Source organism: Sander lucioperca, chromosome 4, assembly GCF_008315115.2.
Source record: "Sander lucioperca isolate FBNREF2018 chromosome 4, SLUC_FBN_1.2, whole genome shotgun sequence".
Classification (NCBI taxonomy): domain Eukaryota; kingdom Metazoa; phylum Chordata; class Actinopteri; order Perciformes; family Percidae; genus Sander; species Sander lucioperca.
Genome location: NC_050176.1, coordinates 19,917,765 through 19,933,774, shown reverse-complemented (window position 1 = coordinate 19,933,774; position 16,010 = coordinate 19,917,765). Strand labels below are relative to the sequence as shown.

Here is a 16,010-nt window from a genome sequence, read left to right as displayed (position 1 = left end):
CCCGGGCCCGCTGTGTCGAGGAGTAAACCTCTATATATGGGCACCCGCTCTACCAACTGAGCTATCTGGGCGCCCTGAAGCAATGTTTTTGTTCAAATGGGGAACCTTCAAACCACAAGGCTGGTAATATTACATTTTTTTCCTGTTCCAACAATCCAACAATGTTATAATCCGCCTCTCTATGTTTTCAGCTTTATCCTTTAGAGTACTAAATCCAAGTTGATTGTGCAGCTGCATGTTAATGGTACACACACACACACACACACACACACACACACACACACACACACACAAATGATGTGATGTTGGGTTAGTTTCTCTTTTTCTGTGTCCCACTCCTCTGACTGACTCACTGAGTTTGGCTGAGGCTGAGATGAGATCACTGGAACAGCCTCGAAGCTGCCAGGCATAATGAAATGTGTGAAACAGCTCAGTCAAGATCAATTGAGTTTGTTTTAAAATGGAAAGGTAGAAAAGCTACAAAATAATTTGAGAACTTGTTATTCACTGGTAGATGAAAAACAGCATTTTCTCAGCATATAAAACGATCATTCAAATCAAGCAACAAATCCCAGCCTCAGAAACTAGAAGTCTTTGGAAATATGGTCAAAATGCCCATTATTATAAAATGTCAGCATGTTACTGATGAAAGAAATACCGAAGAACAGCAGAAATCCCCCTCACTGTGTTTTTACTATTATAGTCTTTCCTCAAGACAAAATTAGATTCTTAGCAGATAGATCTTGATCTTGACTTCAAAGTATGTGTGTTATTATTTGAAGACATATCCAAGAAATAAAAGGAAATTTTAGTTATATTTTTTCTTCAACTATAGAAGCCATTAATTTCTTAAATAGACTCCCATTCTTACCGCCAAGGGTAAACATGCCTTCAATGTTCTTAAATGAAGATACTTGATGCAAACATTGGAGACAATTTAGCCAGATAATCATATTTAATTTAGTTTCAATTCATCCATTCAGCCTGACATTTGTATTTGTGTTAAACAATTTCTTTGGAGAGAGGGTTATTTTATTTAGCCTTAACCAGTCACATGATGTCATTTTCAGTTGACGCAGAAGCTGTGGCTAAAGCAGTTGTCAGAAGCAGTTGCTTTTTTCACATTGATCAAAGAAGTCTGTAAATTTAAGAGTTGTTATTTCTGTATGTGCTCTAACGATAAGATGTACAGCTTTGTTGATCTCAGCCATTTTACAGTCACTGTTTATCAGGAATGCAGCTAAGTAGCTAGTTAGCTATGCAGGACGATAACGCTCCCGTTTTTAATCCTGACATTCTGAGATCTACTACGATTGGTTGACTGTTTCTGGGCCAGTCAGGAAACACGCTAAAAACAATTAGCATACAGGTTGTTGAATTGTGCAAACTTAAAGCCATTTTGTTGACTAAACACACACACATCTCTTCTTACTCCCTGTGGCACGTTCACCACATACACATGTGCATACAGATCTGTCTTGGTCTCAACTCCACTTTTTGAAGGTCTTGCGCTCGTCTGGGAATCGACCGCATTTTTACTCGGTCTTGTCTCGGTCCCAGATAAAGAGGACTCTGGATTTTATTTCAAGACCGGTCATGACCACAACTGCCTTTTGATTATTCTATCAAGGCATTTTCATGATACACTTATGGCAATACAAGAGGTGAAGAAGAATGAAGAATAATTTGTTTTCTGTGGCTATTTTTTATGCAAATTTAGATATTTCAGATCAATTTGAGGAGTGCCGACAGTTAGCATTTTCCACGTTTTTTTGTGTCATGCAGTGTGGGACTCTATCGCACTGGTCTGGTCTTGGTCTTGTCTCGATGTCGATACACTCTGGTCTTGGTGATGACTTGGTCTTGGTTTAGGTGGTCTTGACTACTACTACGACACTTGTACACAGTGTGCAGCCATGATGCAGTACTGGCTTCATTCAGAAGCTCAGTGTTTACTCTCTTCTGAAGGTAAAGCTTTATTCAATTACAAATTCAAAATGTGATATAAATGATCTGGTTCTGCTGGGCCACTCAGGGATTGCTTCTGGGCTGCCAATTGAATAGGCCGGCTTTAGGTGATCTTTTCTAGTAACTGTAGAAAGCTTTATAGAGTTCATCTTATCACACAGACAGCAATGCAGTGATTGAGACCCAGGCCTCTGAAATCACATGGGCCCTCAGAGGCCTTCATCTTTTTCTTTTCATCTTTTTTGAGAAAAAAAGGAAATGAGTTTCACCTCATTCTTATGTCAAGATACTATGAAGAAGTGTGTGTGTGTGTGTGTGTGTGTGTACGTGCGCGTGCGTGTGCGCATCTTAAGGAATGTGCATATATTCCCTTTCTGTCATACTTTTATTACCTTATACTTGATAATCAGGACAATCTAATAATCTATTTCATCTCTAATATTTTGCCTCTGACTTTCTAATAAACAGTGAGTCAGCAGCATGCTGACTCACCCCTTCCTTACACACATACACACACACACACACACACACACACACACACACACACACACACACACACACACACACACACACACACACACACTCAGAAAGATCGCTTTGGCTTTAACTCTATTGGCTGTGAAGGGGACCCATAACTGCCACCCCTTTTTCTTTTTCTTCCATTTGTTAGATCACCATACGTCAGCCAGTACTCGCTTGCATACTCCTGATGCTGCACACGCTCGCTGCACTGCAGTGAGCCAGCATTTACTTCAGACAGACAGAGAGAAAGAGAGTGAGGAAGGTAGAAGGGACATGAATGGATGAGACAGACTGAGCCAAGAATGCACGTGATGGGAGGAGAGGAAGTGGTCAGGGAGAGTAAAGGAGGGAGGGGGAAGAGATGATGCTAAAACTGAAAGACAATCTGGCTAAATCGCCCCTCCTCAACTTTGCTCACGTGTGCGCACACCCATAAACACACGGAGGAGCTGTGTCGCTCACACACATCCTGTCGTCTTCTGTTTGCCTTGTTGCTGCTACCTGGAGGGACGCATCATTTCATGTCAGAGCTGACATGAAGGCAGGTTTGGAGGGATTGGGTGACGCCTGTTGATCGGCCTATAGATGCAGCACAGTAAGTGTTCCCATTAATGATGCTGTGAGCCAAACCTTTAGAATAACTGGTTTTGTATTTTAATTATAACTATTTTCTCTTGACGTCATTATATGCAAAAAGGTAAAATTCCAGTCATCAAGTATGAATTTCTCCAGTAATATTTGCCTTTTTCATGTATACCCTCTGCTGCGTGTTAGATGACCGCTCAATCCAGCAGGAATTATTCCGCTTAGCTGGTGCAGATCTGATTATGTAAGACTGGAGTGATGTGAGGCTGCTGCAACCTTGTGCACCGTTAGCACAGAGCTGCATCTGTTGTGGCTGTCTGCAGGATTTAGGAATCTGACTTTTATAATCCGTGCCATATTTGATGCCCTGTTAATCTGTTTAATCCGGCCCATGGATATATAAGAGAGAGATTAAGAGAAAAAAGAAGAGGAGAGGGAGAACATACACCGTACAAAGAAGTACATTCCCAGAGGGTTTCCTCTCAGCAGCAGAAGTGGCCTGTTTCTGTGCCTGTCTTGAATGTGAAGAGACAATAAAAGCACTGACACACTTTCTGTGTCCGAGTTAGCTGCCAGATAACGTTCAAGTGTAGTCCGACGTTAAAGTAAAGGAAGCAGTAAACGGATGTTTCGGATACTGGAGAGCAAGTTCTCCGCAGTTAAGAAGAATCATGTTTATTTTCTGTAGGTTCAGTGTTCTGTCTCTCACAGATGAGTGCTGAACACAGAGTGCCTTGCTTTCAATTTTATAATCAAATATTTATCAAGTGCCTTTTATGACAAACACCAGAGCTGCAACTCTCATTCAAGCTCCCGCTCTCTGACTTTTTGCGACTGTGCTGGTTCCCAAAAACGTGGGGGTCGAGAGCCAAGCAACACAAATTCTGCTGTGTTCATTTTCTCAGACTTTCCTCTTATGTAGAATAGCTTTATCTTTCTAGGCCTTTAACAACTAAAAATGCAATGTTAACTTTGCAATGACTTTTTCTCACCCAATACCAATTTTGATACCTGAACAGTATCTGCTGATATCGAGTACTGATCCAATACCAATGCACGTGTTCCTCCTGAATCTAAAATCTGTATATACCTCATGATTGTGACAGCCAGTCATGAGTGAATGACTGCGTCTGACAGCTGAAACTCTGAATTAAATAATGATATCATCTACAAAGAAACTGTGTTTAATTTGGATCTGTCACATCTGGCAGATACCTGATCATCTTCTCATCAGTACAGGTGCTAATACAGATCCTCGGGGCACAAATGTGCAAATTTGTAGTAAAACTAAATGAGTTACCATAAACAGGCTGACACATGACTCTGGGGTTTTTGATGCCCTGGGGCAGTTGCCTGCTTTGCCTGGTTTGTAATCCAGCTGTAAATTTGGTTTGAATTCTCGCAACTGGATGCGAGCAACCAGCAATATTGTAGGAACTAGATACCAGACTCAAAGATGGCCTTTTATCTGCTCTAGGGAAGTTTTGATATAAACCTCAATGGCCCTCCATCCAAAATTCATAATAGAGTAATAATTGACCTTCTTTGCAGTTGGAGGTGTCCTGTCAATAGTTTTACAGACGTCTCTTTTATAATGGTGGTCTATGGGGAACAAGAGGTTACCGTGGAGGCAGACATCACTTTGGGGGTCATGAGCCAAAAAGGTTGGGAACAACTGTTCTACTGCATTCTCTGTCAGAAGAGCTCCATCTCTGGACTCACTGGACATAGCCGTAGTTTCAGTCTGAACTTTCAAGTCTCTAGAAGTCCTTAAAGTTCTCAGAGGAATGGAAACGTATCTACATTACAATGACAAACATACTCCATCTGCTGAGGAAGATTGTGTGATTTGATCAGAAGCTCCAGGAACAGCAGTTTAATCACACCACAAGGTCTTTTTTTTTTAGTTTCCAAAGGTCAAGAAATAACTTTTCAATTTCTACTAACTATATGTAGGCAAAATCCAATCCATGATTTTAATAAAGCAGATTTAAAAACAACAGTTGACCAAAGTGCTGTACAATCAGAGATGACAAAACACAAAAAACCCCACAATAAAACACAAAGACCAGTTTAAAAGACAAAATGACAATAGTATAGAAAGGCAACTATCATAGTGTGTTAAAAGCCTTGAGCCTTGATCTTGTGACCACAAGGAGTGCTTGATCAGCTGATCTGAGTGACCATGGGGGGGACGTATGGTTGTAAAAGGTTGGAGAGGTTGGAGCTAGCGCATTTAATGATTTTGTATGTAAATCATAATCATAAAGTCATAAAATCATAAAATCAATCCCCTAAAACATACAGGGAGCCAGGGCGGGGAGGCCAGTATGGGGGAAATGTGCTCTCGCCTGCGTGGTTCTGTTAAAAGACGAGCTGCAGCGTTCTGGACCAACTGCGAGGGAGGCCTGGTTTACACCAACATAAAGGACAATACTGTAGTCAGGTCGGGTCGAGATAAAAGCATATATAACTCTTTCAAAATATCGAAAAGACAAAGTGAAAAAAATAAGTATATCCAACTGAGGAAAAGGAAGATCATCTAGAAGTTGGTTTTGTCTTGGAGTAGATGTTTACAGTCTAATCTAAATACTTAAATACTACTGTGTTTATGAGTGTTCAATTACATTTTATTTATATTGTCAAATCACAACTGGAGTTATCTCAGGACACTAGGGATCGAGTAGGTCTAGACCACACTCTATAATTTACAAAAACCCAACAATTTGAAGCCTGTGGCCACAGCCGCTGATTTGTGTTTCTGTTTGTGCATTTGGCATTTCCTCTCCTTCAGTGAGAGGATGGAAGGAAGAAGGCATTTTGCTTTAAACTTTGATCTTTACCACCTACAGATTTCCACTCTCCTCCATGGGTCATCACTGTGCGTTTGATCATACTTTGTCTTCTTTTTGCTTTGTCCTCACTTGTCTCGTCCTCCCTCTGTTTCTCTCTGCAGGGTGCTGGGTAAGAGGAAGAGGGACTCCTATGTCAGAGTTTTAGGATGGCCAGTGAAGGCTCCACTATTCCCAGCCCTGTGGTCCGCCAGATAGACAAGCAGTTCTTGATCTGCAGCATATGTCTGGACCGATACGAAAACCCCAAAGTACTGCCCTGCCTACACACCTTTTGTGAGAGGTGAGTGTTGCTTTAGAGTAGAGATTATATGTTTTAATCCTGTGAAATATGTATACTGGACAGGGAATATGTGTGTCTGATGTTTAAATGTAAAAAAAAAAAGGAGTGAAAAAAGTGGCCAAATTCAGATGTATGATTTGCATGTTTTCTGCGAAAAAGAGATGCTGCATGACAGTAAGTGGGAGATGCAGCAATTATACTTAATTGTGTAGTGCTTTTCTTAATGAGAGTATTGTTTTACATCTCTGCTGTTAGCTTGGGTGTGTTGGTGCCATCCTCTCTGACAACTAGCCTTTGTTTCTGATACAAAAGAGAAACTGTGAACTGTGCCTGTCTGTCCCTTATACTCTGGTTGCTTCTGGAGAGTCGGTAAACTGTCAGATTGAACAATACAGCAATTTCTCTTCTGGTATACGGTATGTATTTCACACATGCATGCCTGTGGTATAAGGGAACTTTTCTGAAGTGGTTGGAGGAAAATAGAATACAATACCTCACATTTTAGTTATTTAGATCCAAACAGATCCCATTTGTTGTGAAGTTAAAGTTGAAGTTTTAAAACATTGTGCATCTTTTTCTGTTCTGGGCTTGGATTTAGCTTATCGGCCAGATAGCAGCTATACCTACAACTATATTTAACTATGATTTATAATTGTAAAAGAGACCCTAGAGTATTTAAATGAATTTATATAGTGTAATATAACGTTAAGTCCTCTATGACAGAATAGATTATTACACTCACCTGAAGCTTCCTCTTATATAGGCTACTGTATATATATATTTTTTGAAAGTTTTTTTTTGGCCTTTTATTGCCTTTAGGACAAATTAAGGCAGGAAAGTGGGAGAGAGAGAGGGGGATGATATGCAGCAAAGGGCCATGGGTCAGAATCAAACCTGTGGCCGCTGCCGTAAGGACTGAGCCTTGGTACATGGGGCTCAGTCTCAACCAGATGAGCTACAAAGGCGCCCCATCCTCTTATATTTCTGACCACATCGAACGTGATGAAGATGATGATATGGTGATATACACTGGTCATAATGTGATGTTGCTCTACATTGAGTTTATGAAGTACAATAATCCATGCAATCCTTCAGTCCAATACAACAGCACTGCAATAGATCTGTGAAGCTTATAACAGTGGTGGTGGTGTTACATTATATTGGGCGGTGTTTTTCCTGATGTTTTTCTATCAGGAAGCATATATATATATATATATATATATATATATATATATATACAGTTGTGTTCAGAATAATAGCAGTGTGTTTTAAAAAAAAAAAAGTGAATAATACTCAAAATCCTTAGAATTGCTTTTAATTCCATAATATCAATGCATTGGGAACACTGCACATTGAATTCCAAATCAAAACATGACCAAAATTGATCAAGTTTTTGTTATACCTTTACAGAAAGTGAAGAAAAAGGAATATTAGGCTGTTAAAAAAATAGCAGTATTTGCATTTTTCTTTACAAACTCAAACATTTACTGTATAAACTGAAAAATGTCTCAAGGGTTTGCTTTTCTTTGAATCACTGCACTAATATTTAGTTGCATAACCATTATTTCTGAGAACTGCTTCACATCTGTGTTGCATGGAGTCGACCAACTTCTGGCACCTGTGAACAGGTATTCCAGCCCAGGACGATTGAACTACATTCCACAATTCCTCTGCATTACTGGGTTTTGCCTCAGAAACAGCATTTTTGATGTCACCCCACAAGTTTTCTATGGGATTGAGGTCTGGGGATTGGGCTGGCCACTCCATAACATCCATCTTGTTCATCTGGAACCAAGACTTTGCTTGCTTACTGCTGTGTTTTGGGTCATTGTCTTGTTGAAAGACCCATTTCAAAGGCATTTCCTCTTCAGCATAAGGCAACATGACCTCTTCAAGTATTTTGATGTATTGAAACTGATCCATGATCCCTGGTATGCGATAAATAGGCCAAACACCACAGTATGAGAAACATCCCCATAACATGATTTTTGCACCACCATGCTTTACTGTCTTCACAGTGTACTGTGGCTTGAATTCAGTGCATGAGGGTCGTCGGACAAACTGTCTGCGGCCCCTAGACCCAAAAAGAACAATTTTGCTCTCATCAGTCCACAGAATGTTGCCCCATTTCTCCTTTGGCCAGTCAATGTGTCCTTTGGCTAATTTCAACCTATTCAGTACATGTCTTTTTTTTCAGCAATGGGACTTTACGGGGGCTTCTAGCTGATAGCTTTGCTTCACATAGCCTTCATCTGATCGTAACAGTACTCACAGGTAACTTTAAGTCTTCTTTGATTTTCCTGGAGCTGATCATTGGTTGAGCCTTTGCCATTTTGGCTATTCTTCGATCCATTCGAATGGTAGTTGACCGTTTTTTCCCACGTCGTTCAGGCTTTGGATGCCATTTCAAGGCATTTGAAATAATTTTGGCTGAGCAGCCTATACTTTTCTGCACTTCTTTATATGTTTTCCCCTCTCCAATCAACTTTTTAATCAAAGTCCACTGTTCCTCAGAGCAATGTCTGGAACGACCCATTTTGCTGAGTATTTCAGTGTGAAATGCACTATAACCAGCATGCACAACATTTGCTTCCTTCCTTCCTTAACTATGGGCCATAACAGACACCTGTTTCTTCACAGAATCAATCACCTCACTAATTGAACACAACACTGCTATTATTTTGAACATGCCCCTTTCAATTACAGATTCAATTACACAGAATGAGCAGCATGCATGTCATGACTGTTGGGTCTGTTGGTTTTCTATGACTCTACAACACTTACTAGTAAATTATTTGCCATGTAGAAATATCACTTCTACCAAAAAAAAAATGATTTATGAGGTTAGTGATGTTGGACTGCTAATATTTTGAACACAACTGTATAATCCTGTCCAACACAACACCTTCTCTGACACCTTGTCAACATGTCACACACTGGACATTCTAAGCTGACTTTATTGCATAACTAATGTATGTGATTGTACCAGACTGTACAGGTGTAGATAATAAACTGTTAAATAAGTAACGCAGTTTGTAGTAATCTACTGTAAATCACTTTTGGCATGTAAATACTCCAACCACTAGATGACAGCAAAGGCAACATTTCCCCCTGTGTTCTTTAGGCCAAATAACCAATAATGAACAGGTAGATTTTTTTTAAAAATGTTTTTGTTGAATGCTTTTTCATTTAAGGGTAGTTGTGTAAACATGTTACTTTAAACCTTAGCAGAGCTGCAATTGTGAGCAGGTCTCTCTTTGAAAAAAGAGACTTCCTCATTAAAAAAAGATCAACAAAAAAAAAGTTGCTGTAGTGTGCATATCTACTGTAAATCATTGCTCTCTTCATACAGTACCTATGTCTTCTCAATGCATCCCACACAACACCACCCACGCCTTTCTCCAGACTGTTTCTTTGACATAACATTTTACAGGATGCTCCCACTCTTTAATATCCCCCCTTCTGTTCTCCTCCTCCAGGTGCCTGCAGAATTACATCCCGGCTCACAGCCTCACACTGTCGTGCCCCGTGTGCCGCCAGACCTCGATCCTGCCGGAGAAGGGTGTGGCGGCATTGCAGAATAACTTCTTCATCACCAACCTGATGGACGTGCTGCAGCGGGCGCCCGACAGCTGCAGCCAGGAGGCCGCCGCTCTCAACAACATCGCCACTGTGGCTACCGGCCAACTGCTCTCCTGCCCCAACCATGGAGGCAGCGTAAGTCAGCGAGTCGTACACACTGTCAGTTTCTTTGCCTGTTTCTGTGTTTTCATTTTTACCTCCTCTCTCTCACACTCACACAAAAGTTAGATAGACCTTAACATAGGGCGTTTTCACACCTAAAAGTCCGGACCAAGGTTCATGTTTTTGTTACATTGTATATATTTGATCCAGTAAGTCTTGGTTTCACACTGCAGTTATGCAGTTATGCAGTATCATCAGGAAAATATATTTTCCTGATGATACTTACATCATTTTACTTAAAACTAAAGTAAAATGTTAGGATTTTTCTGCATTGAGTACTTTTACTTTTAATACTTTATTGTAAAAGTACTCAATGCAGAAAAATCCTCACATTTTAGAAACTGAAAACTTATTTGTTTAATCAGCTAATTATTTCAGCTGTACTTGTAGGCTTATATATTGTTGTGTAGTTAAATTTATAATAAAACATTGTCTTTTATTGACTACATGTGTTTGTGTGCAAAAATCTTAATTTGTAAAGTAAGTAGTAACTAAAGCTGTCAGATGAATGTAGTGGAGTAAAAAGTACAATATTTACCTCTGACATGTAGTGGAGTAGAAGTAGAAAGTGGCATGAAAAGAAAAGACTCAAGTAAAGTACAGGTACCTCAAATTTGTACGTAAGAAGAGTACTTGAGTAAATGCACTTAGTTACATTCCACCACTGGTTCATGGTAATCCGTCTGGACCAAAAGTTGTGGACTCACCAACGTCAGCCAGGCTGCAAATGTGGCTACAAAATGTTGTACTTAGCCTCAACCCCGTATTTAAGTCAAATCTCTACTTTTTCCTGTTGCTTAGGTCATGGAGTTTTACTGTCCGCCTTGTGAGACGGCCATGTGTCAGGAGTGTACGAGTGGCGAACATGGAGAACACCCAACTGTGCCTCTTAAAGACGTAGTGGAACAACACAAGGCCTCATTACAGGACCAGTTAGACGCTGTCAAGAAGAGGTACAACAGCAGCATTATGTAGACTTCATACTACACTACATACTGTATGCATATTACTCCGAAATAACAGCTGTGATGGCACGAATTAAACCAACACTTTTCCTTTTTTTATGTGCACACTCTGTCGTGTGACTGTTGAGTCATTATATTAAAAATGTCTCCTCATTCCTCCGGTCCCTCTGTGACTCGCAGGTTGCCAGAGATCGACTCAGCCCTGCAGACGCTGTCAGAGATCCTGCAGCAGCTGACCAATCAAAAGAGCTCCATTGAGGACGGCATCCATACTACCTTTGATGAGTTGCAGAAGACTCTGAATGTCCGCAAGAGCGTTTTACTGATGGAGCTGGAGGTCAACTACGGCCTCAAGCAGAAGGTGAAGTAACACGGTCTGAAACAAAGTACTCTAATTCAGCTGACGCGTGCAGAGTGTAGTTTATGTGTTTCTGTGCTCGGATGTTTGGTTTAGACTTCGTCACAATAAAGATAAGTGATGTTTGAGTTTTTAGTAATCAGCGTAAAGTACGTAATGGTCATTATCTCTTAAAGGGGCTGTATTAACTGGAGGCTCTGATTTATTCTTATGAGTTTTTGGAGTGAATAAGAAAATGAAATGATACAGAAAGACAAAATGAACATTGACCTAATTATGATCTATTTTCGGAAAGCATTAAACCTATGACAGGCTACTCGTCAGGTTGTTTTTGCTGATCTGTGTCAGGGGCTCAGCTGGTCTGATCGGCGATTAACAGGCAGAAAGAGGGGGGCCAGGGAGCTGGGACACCACCCCAATCCAGACAACCATTCACCCGAGTCTGGTTAGTAGCCTGCCACCGGCCCCTCAGGGAGCTCACATGATTTGCTAATGATTTACAAGTCACTGGGTGGTGTGCAGTCAAAACACTGGAGCCCAGGGGAAAGTCAGATATATGACTTTCAGCTGTGTTGTTGCTGGTAGCTAGATGGAGCCAGTGTACTGTATGTGCACACTTTGGGTGTGTCATGTGCAGCGAGGGAACACCGTACAGCTCTGCTCTTCATGCAACACTTTATCCTCTTCGTCTGAAGCTTAATCTCTATTCTTATAGTATGTACGTTAGTTTTCAGAGCTCCAGAGTGTGAATTGGTATGAAGAGAAAGTAGAGATAGTAGAGGGGGAAACATTTGACTCCAGGGATAAATGGCTTAATGGCCTCTCTTGTTGGAGAAGAAGAGGAGGGTGATGGTCAGATGCGGGTGAGTCTGTCTACTTTAATGAGTGTGGTGATGTCCCATTAATAACAAGGAACAGTGGAAATCTGCTTAAACTGCATTAGCGCTTCTTTTTATACCACGCAAAGTATAGCATACTGATAGATTTCATCATCTTAATGTGACGTGTGTTAGCTTATGATTAGCTAAAATGAACAGCACTTTATTATGTTACAAAAAACATCCTTAAGTAATGCATGACTCGTGACGATTTAATGCATGAATTACTGCAGCATGTATCATTAATTCCTTTTGTTCAGCATTAAGAAATTAGCAATTCATTGAGCGTATGTGTTTAATGGATCATAAGATAATGTGTTACTTGATGCATAGGTAAACTATACCAGTAACAGTAATGTCATGGACAAATCTCTGCAAGTCAACACAGGATGGCGAAAACAGATATGCATCTGTTTTCATTGTAAGTCACTGCGTATGTCTAAAAGCTGTAAGTTTTAGAATCACAAGAAGGTATGTTTATGCCAACATGCCCCAAATGAGCTAAGAACCCACCCCTTTAATGGTGACAAGTCATGCGGTAAGCTTTATTTTTATACAGTTGTTGATCTCATAGGGGAATTCTGATTTCACTTGCCCTCCATACTGGATCTGTCTGCTTTTACTGCACTTATTTGGTCCATGTGGAAGGACAGTCTCTCTAACCGCAATGTTATTCTGCTGCCCCCTGGTGTGTGTACTAGGTGCTTCAAGCCCAGCTGGATACCCTGCTGCAGGGCCAGGATGGCATCAACAGCAGCTGTAACTTCACAGAGCAGGCCCTGAGCCACGGCACCGAGGCCGAGGTGCTGCTGGTGAAGAAGCAGATGAGCGAGCGTCTCATTGAGCTGGCCAGCCAGGAGCTTCCTCTGCAGCCCGGAGAGAACGACCAGCTGGACTTCATCGTCGAGACAGAGGGACTAAAGAAATCCATCCACAACCTGGGCACCATTGTAACCACTAACGCGGTGGCCTCTGAGACTGTGGCGACAGGCGAAGGGTTACGCCACTGTGTGGTGGGTGTCCCCACTTCCATCACCATAACCACTAAAGACAAAGATGGAGAGCTGTGTAAGATGGGCAACGCAGTCATCACTGCTGAAATGTCCTCACCTGATGGTAGCAAAGGTGAAGGGGAGATACTGGACAACAAGAACGGCACTTACGAGTACCTGTTCGCAGCTCCTAAAGAGGGGACTTTTAATTTATCGCTGCGTTTATATGACCAACATATCAAAGGAAGCCCCTTTAAGATAAAGACCACCAAATCCATAGATGTGTCGGCAAGTTCAGACAGCATCAAGAAGAGGCTGAAGTCTCCGAGCAGTGGTCACATCAAACAGAAGGCTATCAAGAGGCCGGCCAGTATGTACAGCACAGGGAGGAGGAAGGAGAACCCCATCGAGGACGACCTTATCTTCAGAATCGGTAAGAACGCTGTAGCAGGCCAGCAGACCAGCAGCCTAGCTGCGCTTAACGCCAAATATGCACTCAAATATGTCTAAAATCTTTTTTTAAAAACATGACATCAAACATGTTTGCCAAACTTACTAATCTTGTTTTCACTTTATCAGTGCCAAAAGTAAAGTCAAAATATTAATGAATAACTTGTTTTGACAATTCATTATTCATTTAAGTCATTAGTCAAGGAAAAATGCCAAACATTTTCTTATTCTAGCTTCTCAAATTGGAAGATTGGCTGCCTTTCTCTGTTTTATATCATTGTAAATTGAATATCTTTGGGTTTTGGACTCTTGGTCAGACAAAATGAGCAATTTGAAGACGTAATCTTTTCCACCATTTTCGGCTGTTTTGCAGATTTCAGAAATCATTCGTAAAAATAATTGAAATATTACTTGGTGATACAAATAATAATTTGTTGCAGTTTTACACTATACAATATTTCAGTGATAAATACATGTTTTTCATAGCCTTTACAGTACAAGTTTGACATTAACAGACTCAATGCAAGCCAGATTTAGTTTATTGTTATTACAGTACTAACTAACTAAAAGATGCTAGTGCCAAAAGGGAGCCAGTATTCTCTTGAATTGCAAAGTGTCCCCTCTTTACATGATAAACTTGATAATGTGATAAAACTACATTTTAAAATATAAGCTTGACTTTAAGTTCTAAACCAACAAGTCACATTTTCAGTCTGATGAATGAACGAATGAAGTGAACAATTTTATTTTTAAGTTTGTCATTTACATGACCAATAGATTGACCACAGACAGGTTTGAACAGCTTATACAGATAGTGTCAAAAGAGATATCCAGCAATTTAAATAAATGCATACATACAGTCTCCCCTAAATGCCAATATAAACAGGTCTATGCACCAATTCATTCTACCCTGATTCAGTTCATGAAAATATTTTAGTTTGTAATCCATATAAAGTATGAGGCTTTTATTTACCATAAGTCTACTAAAGTATTTCATGTTTTTTTCAGGTACAAAAGGAAGAAACAAAGGGGAGTTCACCAATCTGCAAGGAGTGGCTGCCTCAACTCTGGGAAAGGTGCTGATAGCAGACAGCAACAACCAGTGTGTTCAGGTGAAAACAACTTCCTGTGCTGAAGATGCTGCCCTCAGCCAGATAGAGCAGTATGTTACGGGGTGTGGGGAGAGGTCGTTGGTGGAGCACTGTAACTTCTCATTGTTCAGTTACCTTGAACAGTGCTGCCTATGCACTTTGAAAACCCAAATGATGCATTTAAGTTCTCTGTTATTATTTTAATTTTAAAGGAGCAATATGTAATATAGTTTTATTTGATTTGATTTAACCTTTATTTATACAGGTAATCTCATTGAGACACAGGGTCTTATTCTCAAGAGAGACTTGTTAGGGACAATACACAACATCAGTTACCGACTAGTCTATATCCACGACCTTCCACTTCTGGGATTGCCCCGTTGCCGCCGGAAATTCAGGCATATGTCCTTTTCGACCGGATCCGTTTCTTTGTGTTGGAATTTTAAACCCCGGTGGATTTCTGAGGACTATGGTTAACTGCTCCTCAGATCTCTACAGGGTAAATCCAGACAGCTAGCTAGACTATCTGTCCAATCTGAGTTTTCTGTACACGTTCCACCAAAACAAGTTCCTTCCCGAGGCTATTTTCTGGAGGCACCGGGGCTCCCTGCAGCGCTTAGCACCGCCCAAGACGATTGTGATTGGTTTAAAGAATGCCAATAAACCAGAGCACGTTTCTCTCCCATCCCGGAATGCTGTGTGGACTAGCCAGACCTTCCTCCGCAGCTCGGCAGTGTGTGAAGGAAGGTCTGGCAATGTTTTTTCCAGTACCCTTAAAATGAGTTTAAAATCCCCTAGTGGAATCAAGCTGGACAGTTTTAGATCCTGCTGCAGTGTATTCCAGTTTGAGGGGGCAGAAAAAGAGAAAGCCTTTTTGCCAAGCTCTGTACGAACTGATGGGACCTTACTGTCAGTTACTGTATTAAATCAAAAAATGAGATATTAAGGAAACATGCTAAGTTGAAATACTACCTTCTCTGAAAACAATGCTAACGCCAGTATGTTGTCCTTTGACATTTCCATTGTGGTGCGCAATGTCTGTTTTTGTTTTGGTCTGTGTGTTGTTGTCAACTGCCAACTTTTTAAAACCCGAGTTGCCAGATGTGAAAGATATGATAAATGTGTTTTGCAGATTTTCTCCAATGAGGGCCAGTTTAAAAGTCGTTTTGGCGTGCGGGGCAGGACTCCGGGTCAACTGCAGCGGCCGACGGGAGTTGCCATCCACCCAAATGGTGACATCATCATTGCAGACTACGACAACAAATGGGTCAGCATCTTTTCAAGTGAAGGCAAGTTTAAGGTAAGTCATGATTTAATGTTTG

General features: G+C 40.8%; 1 protein-coding gene across 8 annotated transcripts in view; it reads left to right on the top strand.

Annotated features, from left to right (window-relative positions):
* trim2a (tripartite motif containing 2a) overlaps nucleotides 1-16,010 on the top strand; it is a 39,826-nt gene that overhangs the window by 20,488 nt on the left and 3,328 nt on the right. For 4 of the 8 annotated variants that reach the window (XM_036000945.1, XM_031302280.2, XM_031302281.2 and 1 more), the window contains 7 exons: nucleotides 6,032-6,210; nucleotides 9,690-9,927; nucleotides 10,756-10,907; nucleotides 11,100-11,280; nucleotides 12,857-13,580; nucleotides 14,606-14,709; nucleotides 15,821-15,988. In XM_036000945.1, coding sequence (XP_035856838.1) covers nucleotides 6,077-6,210; nucleotides 9,690-9,927; nucleotides 10,756-10,907; nucleotides 11,100-11,280; nucleotides 12,857-13,580; nucleotides 14,606-14,709; nucleotides 15,821-15,988 — 1,701 coding nt within the window. In that variant the 5' untranslated portion in view covers nucleotides 6,032-6,076. The other 4 variants (XM_031302278.2, XM_031302282.2, XM_036000946.1 and 1 more) reach the window with 3 other exon arrangements.